Below are 26,799 nucleotides of genomic sequence, written 5' to 3'. Positions count from 1 at the left end.
CATAGTGGCTGCACCAATTTACATTCCCACCAACAGTGTAGGGGGTTTCCCGTTTCTCCACACCCTCTCCAGCATTTATTGTTTGTAGACTTTTTGATGATGGCCATTCTGACCTGTGTGAGGTGGTACCTCGTTGTAGTTTTGATCTGCATTTCTTTAATAAGTAGTGATGATGAGCATCTTTTCACATGCCTCCTGGCCATCTGTATTCTTCTTTTTTTTTTTTTAAATAAATTTATTTATTTATTTTTGGCTGCTTTGGGTCTTCGTTGCTGCACGCGGGCTTTCTCTAGTTGCAGCGACTGGGGGCTACTCATCATTGCCGTGCGCAGGCTTCTCATTGCAGTGGCTTCTCTTGTTGCGGAGCATGGGCTCTAGGTGCATGGGCTTTGGTAGTTGTGGCACGTGGGCTCAGTAGTTGTGGCGCACGGGCTTAGTTGCTCTGCAGCATGTGGGATCTTCCCAGACCAGGGCTCGAACTCATGTCCTCTGCGTTGGCAGGCAGATTCTTAACCACTGTGCCCCCAGGGAAGCCCTGTATGTCTTCTTTGGAGAAATGTCTATTTGGGTCTTCTGCCCATTTTTCGATTAGGAGGTTTGCTTTTTTGTTGTTGAGTTGTTTGAGCTGTTTGTTAACTGGACGATTCTAATTTCTAATTCAGTGTGTTCTGAGGAAGGACACGTAACCCAGCTCAGTGTGAAGTGAGTTGGGGGCAGGTGGGACGGCGGAGCTCAGACAAGACTTCCTAGAGGAGAGTGCACCTGCCCTAAGCTTTTGAAGCGCGACTAGACATCAGGCAGCGGAAGGGAGCAGGAGGGAAGAAGGGTGTTTCAGGCAGTGTGGAGGCTTGGGCACAGGCAGAGGTGTGGAAGGAACGGCACCTGTGGACCGCTCTGGGGCGTTCGTGAGCCTGGACCTGGGTTATCAGCGCTGTGGCAGGGCAAGGGCTGAGCGAGAAGGGCCTCAGAGGCTTTGCTGGCAAAGGTGGATTTCACTGAGGCCACCACTGAACAAGGGAAGCAGAGAAATGCACGGTCGTGTGTACCTTGTAGAAACTGCACTCTGGGGACTTCCCTGGTGGTCCAGCGGCTAAGGCTCGGTGCTCCCAATGAGGGGCCCAGGTTTGATCCCTGGTCAGGGAACTAGATCCCGCATGCATGCCGCAGCTGAGTCCACGTGCCGCAGCTAAGACCAGCGCAGCCAAATAAATATTTTTTAAAAAGAAACCGCTTCTCTTTGAAATTTGGGGCATATTATATTGCATGTGATTGTCAGACTTTTAAGAGTTTGACTTTTCAAAGCTTACATTCACGTCATATTTGTGTGGGCTTATGTGACTATAGTAAAACTGTTTTGTGCCTTTCTTTAAAATTTGCTTATAAGAGGTAAAAATACTACAACGATCATCAGAAGTATAATCATTTCACTGGTGTCTTTGAGCTAATGGATTGTATCTGAAAGCTATGTGAAAGCCAGGCGTTGAATAGAAGAGACTGTGAATTGAAACAGTGTTTTTATTTATTTACTTATTTATTTACTTATTTATTTATTATACAGCGGGTTCTTATTAGTTATCTATTTTATACATGTTAGTGTATATATGTCCATCCCAATCTCCCAATTCGTTCCACCCCCACCCCCCGCCCACTTTCCCCCCTTGGTGCCCATACGTTTGTTGTCTACATCTGAAACAGTGTTTTTAATTAATTATAAATATTGCTGACATATTGTTTATTTTAAAATTTGGATTTTTTTTTTTTTCGGTACGGGGGCCTCTCACTGTTGTGGCCTCTCCCGTTGCGGAGCACAGGCTCTGGACGCACAGGCTCAGCGGCCATGGCTCACGGGCCCAGCCGCTCCGCGGCATGTGGGATCTTCCCGGACCGGGGCACGAAGTCGTGTCCCCTGCATCGGCACGCAGACTCTCAACCACTGCGCCACCAGGGAAGCCCAAAATTTGGATTTTTTTATACTCTTTACCTACCTCAGTGAGTTTCAGAAGGGGGCTTTGAAGTATAATCTTATGTTCTACTTGATACTGTAGCAATTTCTATATATAGTATAACAACTCTATTAAATAAATACATCATGTACTTAACACTGCTGTGGAGATGGGCCTGGGACACCTCAAAATCAGGCACTGATTGCAAGTATTTAAATGTAGTCGTGGGGCCTTAGGTTCCTTAGAAGCAGAAACAAGGATTCGTTGCACCTGACTTCCTAAGGCATAACCCATAAAGGAGTGCAGGACAGGGATGGGGGTGCCCAGCCCCTCAGCCAAGGGCACTTCTCTGGAGAAGGTCAAGGGTGAGTCCTCAGCGCCAGCCCTCCCAGAGCCGGGCGATGGGTCCAGCAGCTGGCCAAGGGGAGGGCACGCAGCAGCACCACAAATCCACAGCAGGCGGACAGGCCCTCGATTCACACACTCGCCTGTCCACCCTCCGTCCGGCTTCATCGGGCTCTGGAATTGTCCTTCTCTGGAGTGATGGTGTGGATTTGTGCGAGGCTGAGCTGATGTGAGCTGCTGCCTGGCAGAGGGGACGGTCTTCCGGTGGACGGTGTCATGATGGAGAGTGTGGGGTGACTACGTGGCGGTCCATCTCTGGGCTGCCTTCCCTCCCTGGGGCAGAGGGGCGTTTGAATGTGACCATGCACTGTTCAAAGGTTATTTATGGTTTTAGCTGGTATAACACTTGGGTAGTTGCTGCGTTATTTATGTAGATTTTTCTTTTTTACGTTACATGGCAATGTACACTCTTCTGATACATACAGTACATAAAATAAGATTCTTTAGAACGGTTATGCACAAGACATGCAGTACTGGATTTATACATTAGGTCCCAGGATGTGATTAATTGGAGGAAAAAAACGTTGGACTAGGCATTTTGACTACAGCAACCAGAAGTTATATAACACAGAGCAGACACACATCTGGTTTGAAGGGCAGATGCTAAACATTATCCGTGAGAAAACACTCCTCCCACAAGGGCGGGTTGGCTGCAGCCACTGCTGGGTGCATAAGAAGCGGCGATGCCTCATCTGTGACCTCCAGTCTCACTGTGGTCCCAAGGTCCCAAGCGTGCCACTCGCCTCGGAGCCCATCAGCCCTCACCCTCGAGGCTGCATTGCAGTCCGGCTCCTGCTGTTTCTCTGCCACAGGCCCGCAGCCCCCAGTCCCACGCACACACGAATACCCCCGCTCTGCTCCGTCACTTCTTCAGGGGCTGCTGGTGAGGCCCGGCTGCGGGACCAGGAACGACACACCTGCAGGTGCTGCGTCTCTGTGCTTGTCCCAGCTGCTCGGCAGCTTCTGCGCCCAACCTCACCCACTGTCGCCCCCACCCCGCCCACCCAGAGGACCAGCACGCCCTCCAGCAGCACCGCCAACCTGTCACTGTGTCTTACGAGGTGGGCATCTGGCTGCTGGCAGCTGTACCTCTGGCTCCTTCGCCCATCTCATCCCCTCAACCTCAGTCTTTCCCTTTGTAGCTCCCTGTGGGGAGTGAAGTCCAGGATGGTTCTCTGAGGAATTTTTAGATTGTTGGGGAGAGTGGGGAGCGTCCCACCAATCCTCCTGTCTAGTCTGGTGCAGACAGTTTATCCCTCAGCCTGCCAGCCATCCATCCGTTCTGAATTTGTGGCTCTGATCTCATTAAACTGCTGACCTGCTTCATTTGTTCCACATGGTTGGGGACCACATGATTTATTTTTTGTAAACATTTCAGGCTTGTGGTTGCCAAAGGGGAAAGGTGGGGGGGGGGTGGACTGGGAGTTTGGGATTAGCAGATGCAAACTATTATGTATAGAATGGGTAAACAATAAGGTCCTACTGTAGGGCACAGAGAACTATATCCAATCTCCTGGGATAAACCATCATGGAAAAGAGTATGCAAAAGAATGTATACATATGTATAACTGAGTCACTTTGCTTACAGCAGAAGTTAACACAACATTGTAAATCAACTAGACTCCAATAAAATAAATTTTAAAAATTTCAGTTAGTTGCCAACATTTAGAAATCAGAAGATTGCACATGAAAATTTAGATTTCCACTCTTTGTTAAAAGAAAAAAAAAGAGGAAGATCCAGCAGTACTAGGCACACATTCCTGCATGACCACAATCGGTTCCTCAGGGACGAACTGGAAGCTGCCCCGTCAGAGGGCAGTACCTTTGCCAGGCTGCCGCAGTCCCCACCACTCCCTGTTACCTCACACGTAGCCCTGTCCTCTCACTGTTACCTGCCTGGCCTGTGAGGACCCTCAATAAAGAAACTAAAAAGGAGACGAGGCAGTGCAGTGTCTAGATTCCAATCCAGGCTCTGCTTCGTGATGGCTATACGACCCTAAAAGTGACCCAAAAAATTAGGGGTTTTTTTCAAGTTTTTCTCACAAAATGTTGAATCCCAGACTTTTGACTCCTGGAGAAAGCCATCAAAAGACTGAAAAACTGAAATTTGGGAAAGTAATACTGACCTTATTAGAGCCTAGCTTGGAAATTGTAATACTGGATACTGCTTTTCTCCCTTTGATTTTGTGCAAATTTTTTAAAATTTTATTTATTTATTTATTATTTTTGGCTGCGTTGGGTCTTCTCACTCAAAATTCTTAGAGACTGCAATTTCAGAACCAAAAGTATTTGAAAATACGCTGCTTTGCTTTAAAAATTCATTTCTTATTCCACTGCCGAGTGATTTTTTGTCCTTATAATTGCTGGTGGGTGAGCGGCAGGGACTTGGAGCTGTAGCCGGGCGCCCGGCCGGCAGGACAGGTCATTCATCTCCAGCCGAGTGTGTGTGTGTATGTGTTTTTGTTTTTTGTTTTTTTGCGGTACGCGGGCCTCTCACCGTTGTGGCCTCTCCCGCCGCGGAGCACAGGCTCCAGACGTGCAGGCTCAGCGGCCATGGCTCACGGGCCCAGCCGCTCCGCGGCATGTGGGATCTTCCTGGACCGGGGCACGAACCCGTGTCCCCCGCATCGGCAGGCGGACTCTCAACCACTGCGCCACCAGGGAAGCCCCAGCCGAGTGTGTTTTTAATACCTTCAGTGTGGGCTTGCTTCTCCCTTGTCTCCTAAAAGAGGAAAAGACCGTCAGTAGTTCTTAGTGTATCCTCTTATCTTCTCCCAGTAAGTGCTATATTTTTCTCAACTAAAAAGGAACTCGATCTGCAGGAGGCTTTTCAAGCCTTTTCAAGGCCTTTTTGGTGATGGTTGTATAACAGTGTGAATGCACCTAATTCCAGTAAAGTGTACCTTAGAAAATGGTAAATTTTATGTTATGTACATTTTACCACATTTTTTTAAAAGGTGTTTAACCAGTATGAATAGGGTACATACTGTCTCTGCAGACGACATGTCATCTGGTCACCTCTAACTTTTCCAGAATTCAGTTACCTTCCACCCCCCAGAGAAATACCGTAACTTCCTTTACCAAGTATGCAAAGGGGACCTCATTTAATTCCCACTGTTCCCTAGTGATTTCAGCAGAACTCCACCTTTTCCTAAACTACTGGGGTGTGGGAGAGGGTGAGGTTTTACCAGTAGGAAGAACTAAGTAGGGTTGGGGAAGGAATTGAAGTAAGGGCAAGAAAGGAGCTTGAAGGCCAGGCCAGCAAGAGAAAAAACATCCAACCTCCCTGACACTTTGATTCTTTATCAGTCTTTGCCTCTAACACTGGTCTAAGCCTAGTCTAAAATGAGTGTGGCGTTTAATTCTATAAGGGAAAAAGAATAATTAGACGCCTGTTCCCTGAACGTTTCTTTATGTGAATTTGTGCTTGTCTTTATTTGACTATATCATTAGGATCATGGGTCCACTGTGCTTCTGGTTTCAGGCCCCAATCCCAGTGAAGTTAATTATGTCTTTGAAAACAAGATAAGCAGCCTATGAAAGTTCACAAGAACATAAATCATCTGAGATAAAAGAGCGTACTTTGAAATTTGAAACATAATTTACTCTCCACTCTTTGTATCTTTTCAAATTGTGGCCCATTCGTTTGGGGGTTTGGGGGTCTGGCTTATCCGGCAACTAATCATTATGTCTGATTTCTTTCTGTTTTTGTTGGTCATATTCTGAATACAGCAATGTACATCTCAAGCTTAAAGGAAAATAACTGGCCAGGCCCCAGATTTCCCCCTTTCTCTCTACATGCATGCCAGGACTTGAGGGGAGGTGGGTAACATCTGAGAAAAGGTCTTGGGACTTTATAACCCTTTGTTGCTGATGGGCTAATTAAAGGACACGTCTTTCAAAAAGCTCAATAAATAAAGCACAGAGGGATCAGGGTTTTTTGTTTGTTTTGAATTTTATTCTATTTATATTTTTATACAGCGGGTTCTTATTAGTTATCCATTTTTTACATATTAGTGTATATATGTCAATCCCAATCTCCCAATTCATCACACCACCACCCCTCCCCCTGCCACTTTCCCCCCTTGGTGTCCATACGTTTGTTCTGTACATCTGTGTCTGAATTTCTGCCCTGCAAACTGGTTCATCTGTACCATTTTTCTAGATTCCACATATATGAATTAATATACGATATTTGTCTTTCTCTTTCTGACTTACTTCACTCTATGACAGTCTCTAGATCCATCCACATCTCTACAAATGACTCAATTTTGTTCCTTTTTATGGCTGAGTAATATTCCATTGTATATATGCACCACATCTTCTTTATCCATTCTTCTGTCGATGGGCATTTAGGTTGCTTCCATGACCTGGCTATTGTAAATAGTACTGCAGTGAACACTGGGGTGCATGTGTCTTTTTGAATTATGGTTTTCTCTGGGTATATGCCCAGTAATGGGATTGCTGGGTCATATGGTAATTCTATTTTTAGCTTTTTAAGGAACCTCCATACTGTTCTCCATAGTGGCTGTATCAATTTACATTTCTACCAACAGTGCAAGAGGGTTCCCTTTTCTTCACACCCTCTCTAGCATTTATTGTTTGTAGATTTTCTGATGATGCCCATTCTAACTGGTGTAAGGTGATACCTCACTGTAGTTTTGATTGCATGTCTCTAATAATTAGTGATGTTGGGCAGCTTTTCATGTGCTTCTTGGCCATCTGTATGTCTTCTTGAAAAAATGTCTATTTAGATCTTCTGCCCATTTTTCGATTGGGTTGTTTGTTTTTTTAATATTGAGCTGCAACAGCTGTTTATATATTTTGGAGATTAATCCTTTGTCCATTGATTCGTTTGCAAATATTTTCTCCCATTCTGAGGGTTGTCTTTTCATCTTGTTTGTAGTTTCCTTTGCTTTGAAAAAGCTTTTGTTTCATTAGGTCCTATTTGTTATTTTTGTTTTTATTTCCATTACTCTAGGAGGTGGATCAAAAAAGATCTTGCTGTGATTTATGTCAAAGAGTGTTCTTCCTATGTTTTCCTCTAAGAGTTTTATAGTGTCTGGTCTTACATTTAGGTCTCTAATCCATTTTGAGTTTATTTTTGTGTATGGTGTTAGGGAGTGTTCTAATTTCATTCTTTTATATGTAGCTGTCCAGTTTTCCCAGCACCACTTATTGAAGAGACTGTCCTTTCTCCATTGTATATCCTTGCCTCCTTTGTCATAGATTAGTTGACCAGAGGGTGTGGGGTTATCTCTGGGCTTTCTATCCTGTTCCATTGATCTATATTTCTGGTTTTGTGCCAGTACCATATTGTCTTGATTACTGTTGCTTTGTAGTATAGTCTGAAGTCAGGGAGTCTGATTCCTCCAGCTCCGTTTTTCTCCCTCAAGACCGCTTTGGCTATTCGGGGTCTGTTGTGTCTCCACACAAATTTTAAGATTTTTTTCTTCTAGTTCTGTAAAAAATGCCATTGGTAATTTGATAGGGATTGCACTGAATCTGTAGATTGCTTTGGGTAGTATAGTCATTTTCACAATATTTATTCTTCCAATTCAAGAACATGGTATATCTCTCCATCTGTTGGTATCATCCTTAATTTCTTTCATCAGTGTCTTATAGTTTTCTGCATACAGGTCTTTTGTCTCCCTAGGTAGGTTTATTCCTAGGTATTTTATTCTTTTTGTTGCGATGGTAAATGGGAGTGTTTCCTTAATTTCTCTTTCAGATTTTTCATCATTAGTGTATAGGAATGCCAGAGATTTCTGTGCATTAATTTTGTATCCTGCAACTTTACCAAATTCATTGATTAGCTCTAGTAGTTTTCTGGTGGCAATTTTAGGATTCTCTATGTATAGTATCATGTCATCTGCAAACACTGACAGTTTTACTTCTTCTTTTCCAATTTGTATTCCTTTTATTTCTTTTTCTTCTCTGATTGCTGTGGCTAGGACTTCCAAAACTATGTTGAATAAGAGTGGTGAGAGTGGACATCCTTGTCTTACTCCTGATCTTAGAGGAAATGCTTTCAGTTTTTCACCATTGAGAATGATGTTTGCTGTGGGTTTGTCGTATACGGCCTTTATTATGTTGAGGTAGGTTTCCTCTGTGCCCACTTTCTGGAGAGTTTTAATCATATATGGGTGTTGAATTTTGCCAAAAGCTTTTTCTGCATCTATTGAGATGATCATATGGTTCTTCCTCTTCAATTTGCTAATACGGTGTATCACATTGATTGATTTGTGTATGTTGAAGAATCCTTGCATCCCTGGGATAAATCCCACTTGAACATGGTGTATGATCCTTTTAATGTGTTGTTGGATTCTGTTTGCTAGTATTTTGTTGAGGATTTTTGCATCTATATTCATCAGTAATATTGGTTTGTAATTTTTTTTTTGTAGTATCTTTGTCTGGTTTTGGGATCAGTGTGATGGTGGCCTCATAGAATGAGTTTGGGAGTGTTCCTTCCTCTGCAATTTTTTGGAAGACTTTGAGAAGGATGGGTGTTAGCTCTTCTCTAAATGTTTGATAGAATTCACCTGTGAAGCCATCCGGTCCTGGACTTTTGTTTGTTGGAAGATTTTTAGTCACAGTTTCAATTTCGTTACTTGTGATTGGTCTGTGCATATTTTCTATTTCTTCCTGGTTCAGTCTCGGAAAGTTATACCTTTTTAAGAATTTGTCCATTTCTTCCAGGTGTCCATTTTATTGGCATAGCATTGCTTGTAGTAGTCTCTTACGATGTTTTGTATTTATGCGGTGTCTATTGTAACTTCTTTTTCATTTCTAGTTTCATTGATTTGAGTCCTCTCCCTCTTTTTCTTGAAGAGTCTGGCTAATGGTTTATCAATTTTGTTTATCTTCTTAAAGAACCAGCTCTTAGTTTTATTGATCTTTGCTATTGTTTTCTTTGTTTCTATTTCATTTATTTCTGCTCTGATCTTTATGACTTCTTTCCTTCTACTAACTTTGGGTTTTGTTTGTTCTTCCTTCTCTAGTTCCTTTAGGGGTAAGGTTAGGTTGTTTATTTGAGATGTTTGTTCTTCCTTGAGGTAGGATTGTATTGCTATAAACTTCTGTCTTAGAACTGCTTTCGCTGCATCCCATAGGTTTCGGATCATCGTGTTTTCATTGTCGTTTGTCTCTAGGTATTTTTTGATTTCCTCTTTGATTTCTTCAGTGATCTCTTGGTTATTTAGTAATGTATTGTTTAGCCTCATGTGTTTGTGTTTTTTATGGTTTGTTCCATGTAGTTGATTTCTAATCTCATAGCGTTGTGGTCAGAAAAGTTGCTTGATATAATTTCAATTTTCTTAAATTTACTGAGGCTTGATCTGTTCCCCAAGATGTGATCTATCCTGGTGAATGTTTCATGCGCACTTGAGAAGAAAGTGTAATCTGCTGTTTTTGGATGGAATGTCCTAAAAATATCAATTAAATCTATCTGGTCTATTGTGTCATTTAAAGTTTGTGTTTCCTTCTTAATTTTCTGTTTGGATGATCTGTCCATTGGTGTAAGTGAGGTACTAAAGTCCCCCACTATTACTGTGTTACTGTTGATTTCCTCTTTTATAGCTATTAGCAGTTGCCTTATGTATTAAGGTGCTTCTATGTTGGGTGCATATATTTTTACAATTGTTGTATCTTCTTCTTGGATCGATCCCTTGATCATTATGTAGTGTCCTTCCTTGTCTCTTATAACATTCTTTATTTTAAAGTCTATTTTGTATGATATGAGTATTGCTACTCCAGCTTTCTTTTGATTTCCATTTGCATGGAATATCTTTTTCCATCCCCTCACTTTCAGTCTGTATGTGTCCCTAGGTCTGAAGTGGGTCCCTTGTAGACAGCATATATATGGGTCTTTTTTTGTATCCATTTAGTGAGCCTGTGTCTTTTGGTTGGAGCATTTAATCCATTCATGTTTAAGGTAATTATTGATATGTATGTTCCTATTACCATTTTCTTGATTGTTTTGGTTTTGTTTTTGTAGGTCCTTTTCTTGTCTTGTGTTTCCCACTTAGAGAAGTTCCTTTAGCATTTGTTGTAGAGCTGGTTTGGTGGTGCTGAGTTCTCTTAGCTTTTGCTTGTCTGTAAAGCTTTTGATTTCTCCATAGAATCTGAATGAGATCCTTGCCAGGTAGAGTAATCTTGATTGTAGGTTCTTCCCTTTCATCACTGTAAATATGTCATGCCACTCCCTTCTGACTTGTAGAGTTTCTGCTGAGAAATCAGCTGTTAACCTTATGGGAGTTCCCTTGTATGTTATTTGGTTATTTGTCTTTTTTCCCTTGCTGCTTTCAGTAATTTTTCTTTGTCTTTAATTTTTTCCAGTTTGATTACTATGTGTCTTGTTGTGTTTCTCCTTGGGTTTATCCTGTGTGGGACTCTCTGAGCTTCCTGAAATTTGGTGGCTATTTCCTTTCCCATGTTAGGGAAGTTTTTGACTATAATCTCCTCAAATATTTTCTCAGGTCCTTTCTCTCTTCTCCTTCTGGGACCCCTATAATGCAAATGTTGTTGCATTTAATGTTGTCCCAGAGGTCTCTTAGGCTGTCTTCATTTTTTTTCATTCTTTGTTCTTTATTCTGTTCTGCAACAGTGAATTCCACCATTCTGTCTTCCAGATCACTTATCCGTTCTTCTGCCTCAGTTATTCTGCTATTGATTCCTTCTAGTATAGTTTTCATGTCAGTTATTGTATTGTTCATCTCTGTTTGTTTGTTCTTTAATTCTTCTAGGTCTTTGTTATTCATTTCTTGCATCTTCTCGATCTTTGCCTCCATTCTTTTTCCAGAGTCCTGGATCATCTTCACTGTCATTATTCTTTATTCTTTTTCTGGAAGGTTGCCTATCTCCACTTCATTTAGTTGTTTTTCTGAGGTTTTATCTTGTTCCTTCATCTGGTGCAAGGTTGCCTATCTCCACTTCATTTAGTTGTTTTTCTGGGGTTTTATTTTGTTCCTTCATCTGGTACATCTGCCTTTTCATCTTGTCTATCTTTCTGTGAATGTGGTTTTTGTTCCACAGGCTGCAGGATTGTAGTTCTTCTTGCTTCTGCTTTCTGCCCTCTAGCGGATGAGGCTATCTAAGAGGTTTGTGCAAGTTTCCTGATGGGAGGGACTGATGGTGGGTAGAGCTGGCTGTTGCTCTGGTGGGCAGAGCTCAGTAAAACTTTAATCCACTTGTCTGCTGATGGGTGGGGCTGGGTTCCCTCCCTGTTGGTTGTTTGGCCTGAGGGGACCCAACCCTGGAGCCTACCTTGGCTCTTTGGTGGGGCTAATGGTGGACTCTGGGAGGGCTCTCGCCAAGGAGTACTTTCCAGAACTTGTGCTGCCAGTGTCCTTGTCCCCACAGTGAGCCACTCCCCGTCTCTGCAGGAGACCCTCCAACACTAGCAGGTCGGTCTGGTTCAGTCTCCCCTGGTGTCACTGCTTCTTCCCCTGGGTCCCGATCCACACACTACTTTGTGTGTGCCCTGCAAGAGTGGAGTCTCTGTTTCCCCGAGTCCTGTTGAAGTCCTGCAATCAAATCCCGCTAGCCTTCAAAGTCTGATTCTCTAGGAATTCCTCCTCCCGTTGCCAGACCCCCAGGTTGGGAAGCCTGACGTGGGGCTCAGAACCTTCACTCCAGTGGGTAGACTTCTGTGGTATAAGTGTTCTCCATTCTGTGAGTCACCCACCCAGCAGTAATGAGATTTGATTTTATTGTGATGGCACCCCTTCTATCATCCCATTGTGGCTTCTCCTTTGTCTTTGGATGTGGGGTATCTTTTTAGGTGAGTTCCAGTGTCTTCCTGTCAATGACTGTTCAGCAGTTAGTTGTGATGCTGGTGCTCTCGCAAGAGGGAGTGAGAGTACGTCCTCCTACTCCACCATCTTGAACCAATCCTCAATTGAGTTTTAAATCGAGGGATCAGTTTTAAAGAGAAAGTCAATAGGGAAGAAGACGGCAGTGCTAACAGTGAGATGTTCTTAGCTCTTGGTTGCTATTAGAGACTGAGAAGAGAGGTATAGTATTGCAGTTAAGGGTCCTGGGGTCCTGGCTTTAATTTCCACCTCATCTCTTATTAACTGTGTGTCCTTGGACGGCCCCACAGATCAGTTTATTTGTCCATGAAATGGGCATAGTAATAGTACTCACCTCACAGGGTTGTTAAGAGGGTTAGCTGAGGGGCAAGCACAGTGTGACTGGGACATATGAAGGGCTACTACCAAAAGGAGAAAAAAGACTTAAAAAATCGCCAAATTATTATTCCAACCAGAAATGGGGTAAGGTAATCATTCACTAAAGGAGAAATGAGAGGAGAAAGAGAGAATGCTGTTTGGGTCCGTTTTTTCCTTACTGCTGTGTAACAAAACACCCTACAAGTAGTGGCTTAGAGTAACAGCAGTCGTTTGTTTTGCTCCTGGATCTACTATTTGAATATGGCCTGATGGAGAAGGCTGCTTTGCTTCGTGCAGAGTTAGCTGGGGACTCAGACATCCACTTCCTGAGATGGTCCACTCACACGCTGGCCATTTTCTGGGCTCAGCTGGGTGGAGGGCGGGAGCCTCAGTTCTCTCCACATGGGCCTCTCCACAGGCTGCTTGGGCTTCCTGAGGGCATGGCAACGAGGTGAGTATCCAGGAGGAGCGAGAGATAGCAGTTTCCCAGGCGTGGCCTTTAGAAAGCAGTATGGCATCATTCCACTGCATTCTAGTAGCTGAGTGGCCAGAGAGCCCAGATTCCAGGGAAGGAAACCTCTCAATAGAAGAAATGTTGAAGAGTTCATAGACTTCTTTGTTGTTGTTTGTTTGTTTTTTAATATTTATTTATTTATTTATTTGGCTGTGCTGGGTCTTAGTTGCCACGTGTGGGCTCTTAGCTGTGGCATGCAGGATCTAGTTCCCTGGCCAGGGATTGAACCCGGGTCCCCTGCATTGAGCGCACAGACTCTTAACCGCTGGGCCACCAGGGAAGTCCCAATAGATGCGTTTTTAAACTGCCATAATATGTAGTCCCAAAGCTCGCTCAGATTTGATTTTCCCATGAGTCTTCTGTACATTTGGTAGGGAATGGATGTCACACAAACATCATTGCTGTCCACATCTTCTGATCTATAAATGGTTCCTGTATCAGTGAGTAGTTAACAAAGGAGAAGTCCTGCTAAATTGACATGTTATAGTCTACGTTATAGTTTAAATTATACATATGTCTCTGTGGGAAGGCTTCCCTTTTTCTTGATGGTGTTTCTCTCAAAGTTTTGTACATGTGTAATAGCTAATGATTAATTTATTGTGCTGTCTGAATCCAGCATCTTGTAATAGTTAGCATTTGTCATGCTTATTATTGTTATCGAACCAAGCTTGGATCTGCTCACCCATGTGTAGCAAAGCCAATCTACAGACACCGGGTCGTGGTGAAGGAAAGTGCAGCATTTATTGCAGGTGCCAAGCAAGGAGTCCAGGCAGCTAGTGCTTAAAAGGGCCAAACTCCTTGGAAGCTTTCAGGGAAAATTTTTTTAAAGACAGAGTGAGGGAGGGGGGTCGTGGGGTGTGTGATCAGCTCGTGGGCATTCTGCTCGGCTGGTGGTGAGGTGATTTGGAGTCAGTGTCATCAACCTTCCAGTTCCAGTGGGTCTGGGGTCTATGTGCTTGTGGGCAGGGTGCAGTTAAGCTCTCCCACCTGGCGGGGGTTTCAGTATCTGCAAAACAGCTCAAAGGACATGGCTCAGAATATTCTCTACAGCCCTTGAGGAGGAACTAAAGATCCTTGAGATTGTATAATGGCTAAACTATTATTGTTTTGTCTTGCTTGACGGTTTTCCTTCCTTTCTGCATTTTCTCACTTCTCTTATTAAATTTACTCTTTGGAACTCAGGGAAGGCCTAGGAGGCTACAGGTTTTCTACAGCAAAGAAGCAGGTAGAGGACGTGAGTGGGGCGGGGGGGGGGGGGGTGTCTGTTCCGGGAAGGCCCCATGGTGTCCTGCTCACTTACATTATCAGTTATTACCATAATTCTCCAAAAAGGAGTCCAGCGCTATTGACGGCAAGATGGTTCACTCATTCCACTCTCTAAACATTGAGACTTTTTAATTAGGGAGGAAATTTGATTTTATGTTAGATACAATAAGTTCACAAGATGATTCATTCTCTCAGAAAAACCTTGATTACTCCTGAGACAAACACAATGTTAGATTTTAGGGTAAATGATAAAATAAGATCAGAGTAAAGTAAAAACAAATGTTATATAATTTACTAGAAATTACTGTGGTGTCTGGCCCTCTACTTGCATTTATTTAGAGAAGGGACAAGAAAGAAATTTGAGTTTATGTTAAGTCATTTTATAATATTTCCTTTCTGTGAGGCAAATTTATACTCTTTTCTTCTAATAGGCACAGAGTTTGTACATGATCATAATGTATGAGTCTAGTATTTAAAAGGTGTGGGTTGGATTTTACTAAAAATAGGGAATAATTCTTTTAAAATACTTAATATATTTTTATACAGAGCCTTAGCAGGTTTGGTTAAATGTTTAAATACTAAAGTAGCAGGGGACTTCCCCACTGGTCCAGTGGTTAAGACTCTGCACTTCCACTGCAGGGGGCGCAGGTTCGATCCCTGGTCGGAGAAGTTCCGCATGCCTCGCAGTGCGGCCAAAAAAAAAACCACATAGAGTATCAGGGATAAAAGTTGTCATTACCTCCAAAAGGACTAACTTCTATCTGCTTTACTATGTTAATTGACTGCTTTCCGTAAGTTATGGAAGAACGCTTAATTCAGGCTCCTATTTGCATCTGAAGATTAATAGGCATAAGATACGTGTATTTATTCACGTCTCTTCACTGCAGATCAGTTTTAATTGTATTTAGCAATGGGGATTTCGTTGATAATTTTTAAGTTGCCCCAGAATTTAACGGTATTCTGTTTCTTGACATATGGGACACTTCTAAAAATACTAAACTTCATGTTTGCCAGAATCGCTCTTGACCCAAATTATTCTAGACTGTCCTTGATTTATGATGAAGGAAGCCAGCCACACTAATTTGACATCCGTAATGTGAACAGCAGCAATGAAAGCAAAGGCCAGTGCTTCCACTGAATTGGCATGTCTTGCACTGCTGTGTCTCTTTCTGAATCAAGGCCCTTGGAATTTTGTGCCCTTAAGGAACTGTTTGTTTTTCCAACTGGTTAATGCATCAGGAACTTGGCTTCATGTAATCATCATTAAACAAATACTCTGACACTTTTTCTATGGGAATTATCAGAGCTCTGAAATTAGCTACAGATTAGGCATACATAAAAAGCCCTAGCAGTTTTTGTTTGTTTGTTCAGGAAAATGCAAACGTTCAGCTTCTAGCAGGAGAACCCTGAGCAGCTGCTGGGGCAGCTCTGAGCAGACCCCTGGGGGTACCAACTGGAGGGCCACGTAGCCCAGGTGGCCTGGGGGTCACTGGCCTGATCTTCAGGGACCAGGTTTGGGCAGTTTCATGCTTCACGTTGACCATTACCCAAAGCTGCTTACATCTTGGGAGGCATGTGTAATTTGTAGTGTTAGTTTTATCTACCCAGTGCTGTAAAGGACCTGATGCTCAGTGGGGCCTGAGTGTCTGTTAGGTTGAATTGCCTTGAAGATGTAACGACTTTTATGTACCCTGTATTTCAGAATTAGAAAGCGTCTCAGAGTGTTAAGATGGATGAACTGGTGCTTCTAGTAGAGCCTGATTTAGGACAGAGTCTGTGAGTTTGGTAAGACAAAACAAAACAAACGAACAAACAAAACTATGAAGTATTCATCTCACTGTTGGCTGAAGTGATTACTCTGTATAATGACCCTTGTCTAGAATTTACATCAATGGATGTAACTGACAAAATGAATATCTAGAATTTCCAAATTAATAAGAGAACAGAACAACCCAATAGAAAAATGGGCAAAGAATATGCACAGGCAGTTCATAGGAGAGGGAACCCAAATGGGTACCCATGAGCAGAAGCTCAACCTCAAAGAAATGAAAATGAAAATAAAATGAGATACCATTTCACCCCCATCAGGTTGGAAGAAGTTAATATGTCTGAGAATGCTGTGCTGGTAATCAGATGCTGCTTGTGGAAGGATAAATTGGTCCAAGTGCTTTGGAGGGTGTTTTGGCCGTATGTAGTAAAGCTGATATTTTCACTTTACTGCTAACCAGTAATTCCATTTCTTGGTTATAGCTAGAGCAGCTCTGGTCCAGATGCATAAGGAGTCCCACCCGAGGACTGTCCCCACCACATTGCAGTAGCGAAATGGTGCAAACAACCTAAACGCTTTCAGCACGGGAGTAGAGAAACAAGGATGATGTCGTCATACAATGGACTACTCGTCACTGGTGAAAACGAACCAACAGAACTTCATGGGTCAACCTCAAAAGCATAGTGCTGGGCAAAACCAGCACGTTTTAGAACCATATTGTTGAAAACAAACAGTAAATATTACACATTTTATGGGTACATACGTATGTGGTGATAGTATAAAAATCTGTGGGATTGATGGTGCATCCAGGTGAGGTCACCCCCGGGAAGGCAGGAAGGATCAGAGGCCCCGGGACAGGGGGACAGGGAGCTTCAGCTGTTCCACAGTGTTTTATTTCTTTACGAATATGACATTGATTTACCCAAAGCAGAAGATTTGATAGGGGTTTGTAGTGGATAAAGGGATCTTTATTTATTCTTCTCAATATTTTTCTTTATATTTGTGATATTTCAGAAATGTTTAAAAGATAAGGAGTTTAAGGCCAAATAAAAATGCTCTTGGCATCGTTTTTCAAACCATGTTTGCACTGTACCGTATCCCCAAAGTCCTACTGACAAAGGGTGATTTCACTTTGCTCCGACAAATCCTCGTTGGGCTCTGTGCGGGACTCGGGGGCTTGGCTGAGGCCGAGCAGGGGAAGCCAGTCGACTCGGCTGTGCCTTCCATGAAGCTTGGAGCTCCCAGGCAGACGGGCGCTGGCCGCTGAGGGAGTGGGCCGCGATGTGAAAGCCCACAGCCAGCTCGGCGGCAGCACGAGAGCTGCCCAAACCCCCTGCGATCGAGCTGGCTCTCCCGGAGTCGGAGCCGGGTGCGAGGGGCAGAGCGGCCGCGCGCGACGGCGGGCGCTTTGGACGTGCGGAAGGGAGCACGCAGCCCCGGAGAGGGAGGAGCTGCCGGACGGGCCGGGGTGACCTGCCCCAGCCGCGCTCGGGATGCCACCGAACGCCTGGAGGGCTCTGTTCTCCTGCAAACGCGTCCCGCACACTCGGGCCGCCCGGGCGCGCCCCGTAGAAGGAGGGGCCGTCAGGGGAAGCGCAGGGCTCTCTAAGGAGAGCGGGTGGCCTTGTCCCCGTAAGAGCATTTCTCTCCAGCTCCTCTGCTGGTTTGCAGCTTCTAACCGAATAGCCTCTAGCATATTTCAGCCAACGAAAGCCACCGTGTGGTTTCTTCAACACGGGCCAGTTCCAGGCTCTGCAGGGGCCACGGCTTCCCAGGCTGTCCATGACGCCTGCTTCTGCAGCGTCCCCAGGCTCCCCGGGGCCCGTCGTGTGGCAGAGACGCCCTTTCCCTGTGACTGGGCACCCGTAGGTTAAAGCTGCCCGACTCGACAGGTGGCCGACAGAGCTGTTGTCGGGACAGTGGACCTGCACTGAATCCTGGTTCTGTCGCAAACCAGCTGTGTCCCCTTGGACAGGACAGAAACCTGCGCGGCGCCTTGGTTTCCTCTTCTGTCAGTGGAGAAATCATCTTACCACCTGACAGGATTAGCCTAGTTTACTATGGGCTAGCCGTCACCCGGGAGTTACTGTATGAGTGTTGGCTGTCCTCATGGTTGTGATTGTTTATTACATAACCTGAGTTTCTTTTCCTTGATACCAAAACATCTAGTTATAAAGAAAAATAGTATTTTCCATTTTTCTTTTCTTTTCTTTCTGCAGCAAAAGCTATGTGATTCCTTTGCAATGCAGTTGTCCTGTAGATTTCGAGTTTCATGTTGCGTTGGTTCAGTCTCATCCAGCCTTTACTGTTGAGCCAACGTCAGGTAAGGAGAATTAATTCTCAAGTTGCCAGAGTTCTCAGGTCGAAGATGATTTGGACAGTAGCTCTCAAGTTATGGAGAAGAATAAGCCACATTTGAATATGTTATTTTCAAATGTGTAAGAGTAGCAGACTTTACATGTCTGACATAATGTGAATTGGAACCAGCAATTTGGGAGTAAAAACAGTTTGGGATTATTTGTGTCATGCAGATAATTTATAATAATGCCCAGGTAAATTTCTCCCGGAGTCAAAACTTGAAATCAGAAGTTAATCCATTCTAATTCTAGTTTTGACTCTTGGTACATCCTTGGCTTTGTAGTCACCTTTAATTCATGTTCAAATAAAAGGGAATATTATTTCTTTCCAAGCCTTCAGAATCTTAGTGAAGGGTCTAAGGAATCTGTCTCACAGGTGGCGTAGACCATCCGTCTTTGCACGCCCCAAAGGATATAGCTCCCAAAGGTGCTCAGGACCTCTGAGAGTGAAATCTCCACCTGAGCTGACTTCTGCTTCCCAGTTTCTGTCTCTTGACGTTTAGGTTTCAGATTTAAATATCTGCCCACTGTGATCTGCTGTGAATGCTAAAATCGTTTTGTTTTTATTTTGTATTTTTTCTTATTTTTTGAGGTATAGTTGACACATAAAATTGTTATCTTTTTAAAGTGTACAATGTGATGATTTGGCATATGTACACATTGTGAAAGGATTCCTTCATTGAGTTAATTAATTAATATATCCATCACATCACATAGTTCCTTTTTTTGGGGGGGGTGAAACATTTAAGTTCTACTCTCCTCTTAGCAAGTTTCCATTATACAGTAGGATGTTACCAACTATAGTCACCATGTTTTACATGAGGCCCTCAGACCTTATTCATCCTGCAGTTGGAAGTCTACACCCTTTTATCAACCTCTCCTTTTTCCCTCACCCCTCAGCCCCTGGAAGTCACTTTTCTACTCTCTGTTTCTAAGAACTGGGCTTTTTTCTTTTAGATATGCATATAAGCGATACCATGCAGTCTTTGTCTCTGTCTGGCTTATTTTACTCAGCGCAATGCCCTCCAGGTTCGCACATATTGTCGTAAATAGCGGGGTTTCCTTCTTTTTAAGGCTGAATAATATGCCATTGTATATATGGACCACATCTTCTTTTCCATTCAACTGTTGATGGACACAGATTGTTTCCATACCTTGGATATTGTGAATAATGCTGCAATGAACATAGGAGTACAGCTATCTCTTCAAAATAATGATTTCATTTCCTTTGCATATATACCCAGATGTAGGACTGCTGGACCATATGGTAGTTCTATTTTTTTTTAACGTTTTGAGGAACCTCCATACTGTTCTCTGTAGTGGCTGTGCCAGCTTGTATTTCCAACAGTGCACAGGGCTCCCTTTTCTCCACACCCTCACCAGGATTTGTTATCTCTTCTTTTCGATAATAGCCATTCTAATAGGTGTGAGGTGATATCTCCTTATGTTTTTATTTACATTTCCCTGATGATTAGTGTTGTTGAACACGTACCTGTTGGCCATTTGTATATCTTCTTTGGAAAAATGTTTATTCAGGTCCTTTGCTCATGGAAAAAAATTGGGTTATTTGGGTTTTTCTGCTACTGAGTTATATGAGATCCTTGTATATCTGGGGTGTTAATGCCTTACTGGATATGTAGTTTGCAAATATTTCCTTCCATTCCATAGGTTGCCTTTTCATTTTGTTGATGGTTTCCTTTACTGTGCAGAAGCTTTTGAATTTGATGTAGTCTCACTTGTTTATTTTTGCTTTTGTTGCTTTTGCTTTTGGTATCAAATCCCCAAAATCATTGTCAAGACCAGTGTCAGGGAGCTTTTTTCTGTGTTTTGTTCTAGGAGTTTTATGGTCAAGTCTTACATTCAAGTCTTTAATCCACTTTGAAATCATGTTTTTTAATGTTTTAAATTTTTATTGAAATATAGTTGATTTACAATGTTGTGTTAGGGTAGGGTGTACAGCAAAGTGATTCAGTTATACATTCATATATATATTCTTTTTTAGATTATTTTCCCTTATAGGTTATTACAAACTATTGAGTAGAGTTCCCTGTGCTATACAATAGGTCCTTGTTGGTTGTCTGTTTTATATACAGTAGTGTGTACATGTCAATCCCAAACTCCTAAGTAATCCGCTTCCCACATTCACTTTTGTATGTGGTATAAGATAGTGGTTCAGTTTTGTTCTCTTACATGTGGCTGTTAAGTTTTCCCAACACTATTTATTGAAGAGACTGTCCTTTCCCCTGTGTATGTTCTGGGATCCTTTGTTGCCAATTAATTGACCACGTATGCATGGGTTTATTCCTGGGCTCTCTGTTCTTTTCCATAAATCTATTTATCTATCTTTATGTCAATATCATTCTATTTTGATTACTGTAGCTTTGTGATAGGATTTGAAATCACAAAGCATGATGCTTTAGCTCCATTCTATCCCAAGATTGTTTTAGCTACTCTGAGTCTTTTGTGATTCCATACAAATTTTAGAATTGTTTGTTCTATTTCTATGAAAAGTACCGTTAGAAGTCTGATAAGGTTGCATTGAATTTGTATATCTCTTTGGATAGCATGGACATTTTAACAATATTAATTCTTCTAGTCCATGAACATGGAATATCTTTCCATTTATTTGTGTCTTCTTCAATTTCTTTCATCAATGTCTTATAGTGTACAGGTCTTTCACTTCCTTGGTTAAATTTAGGCCTCATCACAAGAAGAATTTTTTCTTTTCTTTTTATTGTATCTATTTGAGATAGTAAACATTAATTAAACCTGTTGTGGTCATCGTTTCACAAATATGTAAATCAAACCATCATGCTGTGTACCTTAAACTTATACAGAAATGTATGTCAATTATTTCTCAATAAAACTGGAAAAAATTTATTCCTAGGTATTTTATTCTTTGTGTTGCTATTGTAAATGGGATTGTTTTGGGGGGGTTTGTTTTTAATTTTTATTTTATTTTTGGCTGTGTTGGGTCTTCATTGCTGTGTGCGGGCTTTCTCTAGTTGCGGCGAGCGGGGGCTACTCTTCCTTGCGGTGTGTGGGCTTCTCATTGCGGTGGCTTCTCTTGTTGCGGAGCACGGGCGCAAGGGCTAGCGGGCTTCAGCAGTTGTGGCTCGCGGGCTCAGTAGTTGTGGCTCGTGGGCTCCAGAGAGCAGGCTCAGTAGTTGTGGCTCACAGGCCCAGCTGCTCTGCGGCATGTGGGATCCTCCCAGACCAGGGATCAAACCAGTGTTCCCCGCATTGGCAGGCGGATTCTTAACCACCGTGCCACCAGCGAAGTCCCCAGTGGGATTGTTTTCTTAATTTCACTTTCTGATGGTTTGTTGTTGGTGTATAGAAACACAAGTGATTTTTCTATATTGATTTGTATCCTGCAACTTTACTGACTTTTTAAATTAATTCTAACAGGTGTTTTTGGCGGAGTCTTTAGGGTTTTCTGTAGTCTTCTGAAGCACCGTGGGATCTGGGAAGATAAAAGAGCTCTGGGGCCTGGTGTCTGGCTTAGGGGCTTGCAGTCTAGTTGGGCGACTGGTAAACATAGCAGGGTGACAGCTGGGGTGGCACCCGGGGATCGCAGCGTGATGGAGTGTCGGGGGTGGAGGCTCCTGGGGGTGGTGCTGTGACACATAGGCTGGCGCAGGCTTTGAAGTTTTATTTATGGAGCTGGAACACCTGTAACGAGCAGGCACTTGCTTTTGTGAGGCTTAGTAGGGGAGGCAGACGGCAGAGAGATGGTTTCAGGGGTGGGAATCAGCGGCTGAAAGAAGACTTGGAGGAAGGGCTTTCCAGGTCGGGGAACGGCGATGCCAAGGCCCTGGGGTGCAGAAGCCCGTGTCTGGGGATCGGAGCAGAGGCCGCTCTCCTCTTCACCTGAGCCTGATGTCCCCGGCGCTCAGACAGCTCCTTGTGCTTCACTTGCTTCCCCAAGTCCTGCTCTGTACTCATGCCATGACTTGAGAGTTTATCTTCACTTGCTTATATCTTTTTGTTTGCTATCCCGACTAGCATGTAAACTCTGGGAACTCTGGGACTTTGCTTTGTTTATTGCTGTATCTCAAATGCCTAAAAGAGTGCCTGGCACCCAGCAGTGCTCAGTGAGTGCTTGGATGGCTGAAGGAAAGGGCTGTGCGGTTGGCACAGAGAGAAAGGCAGAGGGTGGACCACGATTCAGAGGCCATGGATGGGAAGGGGGGTGCCAGGCTTTTATGAGGGGGTACAAGGCCTCTGCAGGGGCCATAGGAAGGCCCGATGCACCGGACAGAGGGAACCACCTAGAAAGCAAACCAGAGAGCCTTCAGTGGAAGTCAGAAACATTAGCCCCTCTCACACTTAGGGCATGGATCCTCCCTCCCTCCCTGCCTTTTATTTTCCTTTCCATGTTTTTTGAACACTTACTGGGTTCCAAGCCCTGCTGGCGCCAGAGATACAAAGGAGAAATAAACATCGTGTGATAGCTGACTTTGGAGAGAACAGTCATCCATCTTGAAGATTTGAAAGGAGAGAATCAAATTACACGAAAATATAGGGAACTGAATAATTTGGACACGAGCTTTTATGTGTGTTCCTTGCTTTTCCTTGTGGCTTACAGCATGAACATTGATTGACGTGTGGGAATTAGCTTAAAGATTATGGTTCTGGGAATTCACTTCTGAGTCAGTAACGCTGATTGATAGGTATATGTTTATATAACTGACACAATCGAGTTATTATTATAAAGAATTAAGGTAGTAGTTGGATAAATAAGATCAGTGTAAACATGCAGCAGTTGATTCACGTGTATTTAATGAAAAGACTATATAAAGATAATAGAAACACTGGTGCTTCTCACGGGGAGAATGTATTTGTGTGTGTGGTGTGTGTGGTGTGGTGTGTGTGTATATGGTGTGTGTGTGTATGGTGTGTGTGTGTGGTGTGGGGTGTGTGTGTGTGTGTATGGTGTGGTGTGTGTGGTGTGTGTGTATAGTGTGTGTGTATAGTGTGTGTGTGTGTGTATGGTGTGTATGTGTGGTGTGTGTGGGGTGTGTGGGGTGTGTGTGTGTATATGGTGTGTGTGTGTGTGGTGTGTGTGTATGGTGTGTGTGGTGTGTGTGTGGGTATGTGTGTGTGTGTGTGTGGTGTGTGTGGTGTGTGGGGGGTGTGTGTGTATGGTGTGTGTGGGGGGTGTTTATGGTGTGTGTGTGTGTGTGTGGTGTGTGTGTATGGTGTGTGTGTGTGGTGTGTGTGTATGGTGTGTGTGTATAGTGTGTGTGTGTGGTGTGGTGTGTGTGGTGTGTGTGTGTGTGGTGTGTGTGTATGGTGTGTGTGTGGTGTGTGTGTATAGTGTGTGTGTGTATGGTGTGTGTGTGTGTATGGTGTGTGTGTGGTGTGTGTGTATGGTGTGTGTGTGGTGTGTGTGTATAGTGTGTGTGTGTATGGTATGTGTGTGTGTATGGTGTGTGTGGAGGGTGTGTGTGGGGGGGTGGGGTGTGTGTGTGTGTGTATGGTGTGTGTGGGGTGTGTGTGTGGTGTGTGTGTGTGGGGGGGTGTGTATGGTGTGTGTGTGTATGGTGTGTGTGTGGTGTGTGTGTGTGTATGGTGTGTGTATATAGTGTGTGTGTGGGGTGTGGGGTGTGTGTGTGGGGGGGTGTGTATAGTGTGTGTGTATGGTGTGTGTGTGTGTGTATGGTGTGTATGGTGTGTGTGGTGTGTGTGTGTGTGTATGGTGTGTGTGTATAGTGTGTGTGTGTGGTGGGGTGTGTGTGTGTGGTGGGGTATGTGTGTGGTGTGTGTGTGTGTGGTGTGTGTGTGTGTATGGTGTGTGTGTGGGGTGTGTCGGGTGTGTGTGTGGTATGTGTGTATGGTGTGTGTGGTGTGTGTATAGTGTGTGTGTGTATGGTGTGTGTGTGTGTATGGTGTGTGTGTATGGTGTGGTGTGTGTGGTGTGTGTGTATAGTGTGTGTGTATGGTGTGTGTGTGGTGTGTGTGGTGTGTATGGTGTGTGGGGGGTGTGTGGGTGTATATGGTGTGTGTGTGTGTGGTGTGTGTGTATGGTGAGTGTGGTGTGTGGTGTGTGTGTGTATGGTGTGTGTGGTGTGTGGGTGTGTGTGTGTATGGTGTGTGTGTGGGGGTGTGTGTTTATGGTGTGTGTGTGTGTGTGGTGTGTGTGTATGGTGTGTGTGTGTGTGGTGTGTGTGTATAGTGTGTGTGTGTGGTGGTGTGTGTGTGGTGTGTGTGTGTGTGGTGTGTGTGTGTGGTGTGTGTGTGTGGTGTGTGTGTATAGTGTGTGTGTATGGTGTGCGTGTGTGTTTATGGTGTGTGTGGTGTGTGTGTGTGTATGGTGTGTGTATATAGTGTGTGTGTGTGTGTGGTGTGTGTGTGTGTGTGGTGTGTGTATAGTGTGTGTGTATGGTGTGTGTGTGTGTATGGTGTATATGTGTGGTGTGTGTGGTGTGTATGGGGTGTGTGGGGTGTGTGTGTGTGTATATGGTGTGTGTGTGTGTGATGTGTGTGTATGGTGTGTGTGGTGTGTGTGTGTGTGGTGTGTGTGGTGTGTGGGGGTGTGTGTGTATGGTGTGTGTGTGGGGTGTGTGTGTGTGGTGTGTGTGTGTGTATGGTGTGTGTGTATAGTGTGTGTGTGTGGTGGGGTGTGTGTGTGTGGTGGTGTGTGTGTGTGGTGTGTGTGTGTGGTGTGTGTGTGTATGGTGTGTGTGTGGGGTGTGTGGGGTGTGTGTGTGTGGTATGTGTGTATGGTGTGTGTGGTGTGTGTGTATAGTGTGTGTGTGTATGGTGTGTGTGTGTGTGTATGGTGTGTGGGGGGATGTGGGGGGTGTGGGGGGTGTGTGTATGGTGTGTGTGGGGGAGATGTGGGATGTGTGTGTGTGTGTGTGTGTATGGTGTGTGTGTGTATGGTGTGTGTGTGTTTATGGTGTGTGTGTGTGTATGGTGTGTGTGTGTATGGTGTGTGTGTGGTGTGTGTGTGTGGTGTGTGTGTATGGTGTGTGTGTGGTGTATGTGCATAGTGTGTGTGTGTATGGTGTGTGGGGGGTGGGGTGTGGGGGGTGTGTGTATGGTGTGTGTGTGGGGGATGTGGTGTGTGTGTGTGTGTGTATGGTGTGTGTGTATATGGTGTGTGTGTGTTTATGGTGTGTGTGTGTGTATGGTGTGTGTGTGTATGGTGTGTGTGTGGTGTGTGTGTATGGTGTGTGTGCATAGTGTGTGTGTGTATGGTGTGTGTGGGGGGGTGGGGTGTGGGGGTGTGTGTGTATGGTGTGTGTGGTGTGTGGGGGTGTGTGTGTGTATGGTGTGTGTGTGGGGGGTGTGGGGGGGTGTGTGTGTATGGTGTGTGTGTGTTTATGGTGTGTGTGGTGTGTGTGTGTGTATGGTGTGTGTATATAGTGTGTGTGGGGGGGTGTGGGGTGTGTGTGTGTGTTTGGTGTGTGTGTATGGTGTGTGTGTGTATGGTGTGTATGTGTGGTGTGTGTGGTGTGTATGGTGTGTGTGGGGTGTGTGTGTGTATGGTGTGTGTGTGTGTGGTGTGTGTGTATGGTGTGTGTGGTGTGTGTGTGTGTGTGTATGGTGTGTGTGGTGTGTGGGGGTGTGTGTGTATGGTGTGTGTGTGGGGTGTGTGTGTGTGTGTGTGGTGGGGTGTGTGTGTGGTGTGTGTGTGTGTGGTGTGTGTGTATGGTGTGTGTGTGGGGTGTGTGGGGTGTGTGTGTGGGGTATGTGTGTATGGTGTGTGGGGTGTGTGTGTATAGTGTGTGTGTGTATGGTGTGTGGGGGTGTGTGTGTGGGGGGTGTGTGTATGGTGTGTGTGGGGTGTGTGTGGGGTGTGTGTGTATGGTGTGTGGGGGGGGATGTGGGGGGTGTGTGTTTGGTGTGTGTGTGTTTATGGTGTGTGTGTGTGTGTATGATGTGTGTGTGTATGGTGTGTGTGTGGTGTGTGTGTATGGTGTGTGTGTACGGTGTGTGTGTGGTGTGTGTGCATAGTGTGTGTGTATGGTATGTGTGTGTATGGTGTGTGTGTATGGTGTGTGTGTGGTGTGTGTGCATAGTGTGTGTGTGTATGGTGTGTGTGGGGGGGTGGGGTGTGGGGGGTGTGTGTATGGTGTGTGTGGGGGGGATGTGGTGTGTGTGTGTGTGTGTATGGTGTGTGTGTGTTTATGGTGTGTGTGTGTGTATGGTGTGTGTGTGTATGGTGTGTGTGTGGTGTGTGTGTGTGGTGTGTGTGTATGGTGTGTGTGCATAGTGTGTGTGTGTATGGTGTGTGGGGGGGTGGGGTGTGGGGGTGTGTGTGTATGGTGTGTGTGGTGTGTGGGGGTGTGTGTGTGTATGGTGTGGGGGGGGGTGTGGGGGTGTGTGTGTGTATGGTGTGTGTGTGTTTATGGTGTGTGTGGTG

The 26,799-nt window shown here is 44.4% G+C and overlaps 1 protein-coding gene across 1 annotated transcript in view; it reads left to right on the top strand.

Annotated features, from left to right (window-relative positions):
* The window catches only part of CFAP221 (cilia and flagella associated protein 221), a gene marked incomplete at both ends in the record, with an annotated part of 85,515 nt that overhangs the window by 18,460 nt on the left and 40,256 nt on the right, over positions 1–26,799 (top strand). Inside the window, one exon of the mRNA XM_082682073.1 lies at positions 18,285–18,388. Coding sequence (XP_082538199.1) covers positions 18,285–18,388 — 104 coding nt within the window. The remainder of the gene's footprint in view (positions 1–18,284; positions 18,389–26,799) is intronic.

This window comes from Grampus griseus (assembly GCF_964374135.1).
Source record: "Grampus griseus genome assembly, contig: HAP1_SCAFFOLD_50, whole genome shotgun sequence".
Classification (NCBI taxonomy): domain Eukaryota; kingdom Metazoa; phylum Chordata; class Mammalia; order Artiodactyla; family Delphinidae; genus Grampus; species Grampus griseus.
Note: the sequence above shows the minus strand (reverse complement) of the source record. Positions and strands in the feature narration are given on the sequence as shown.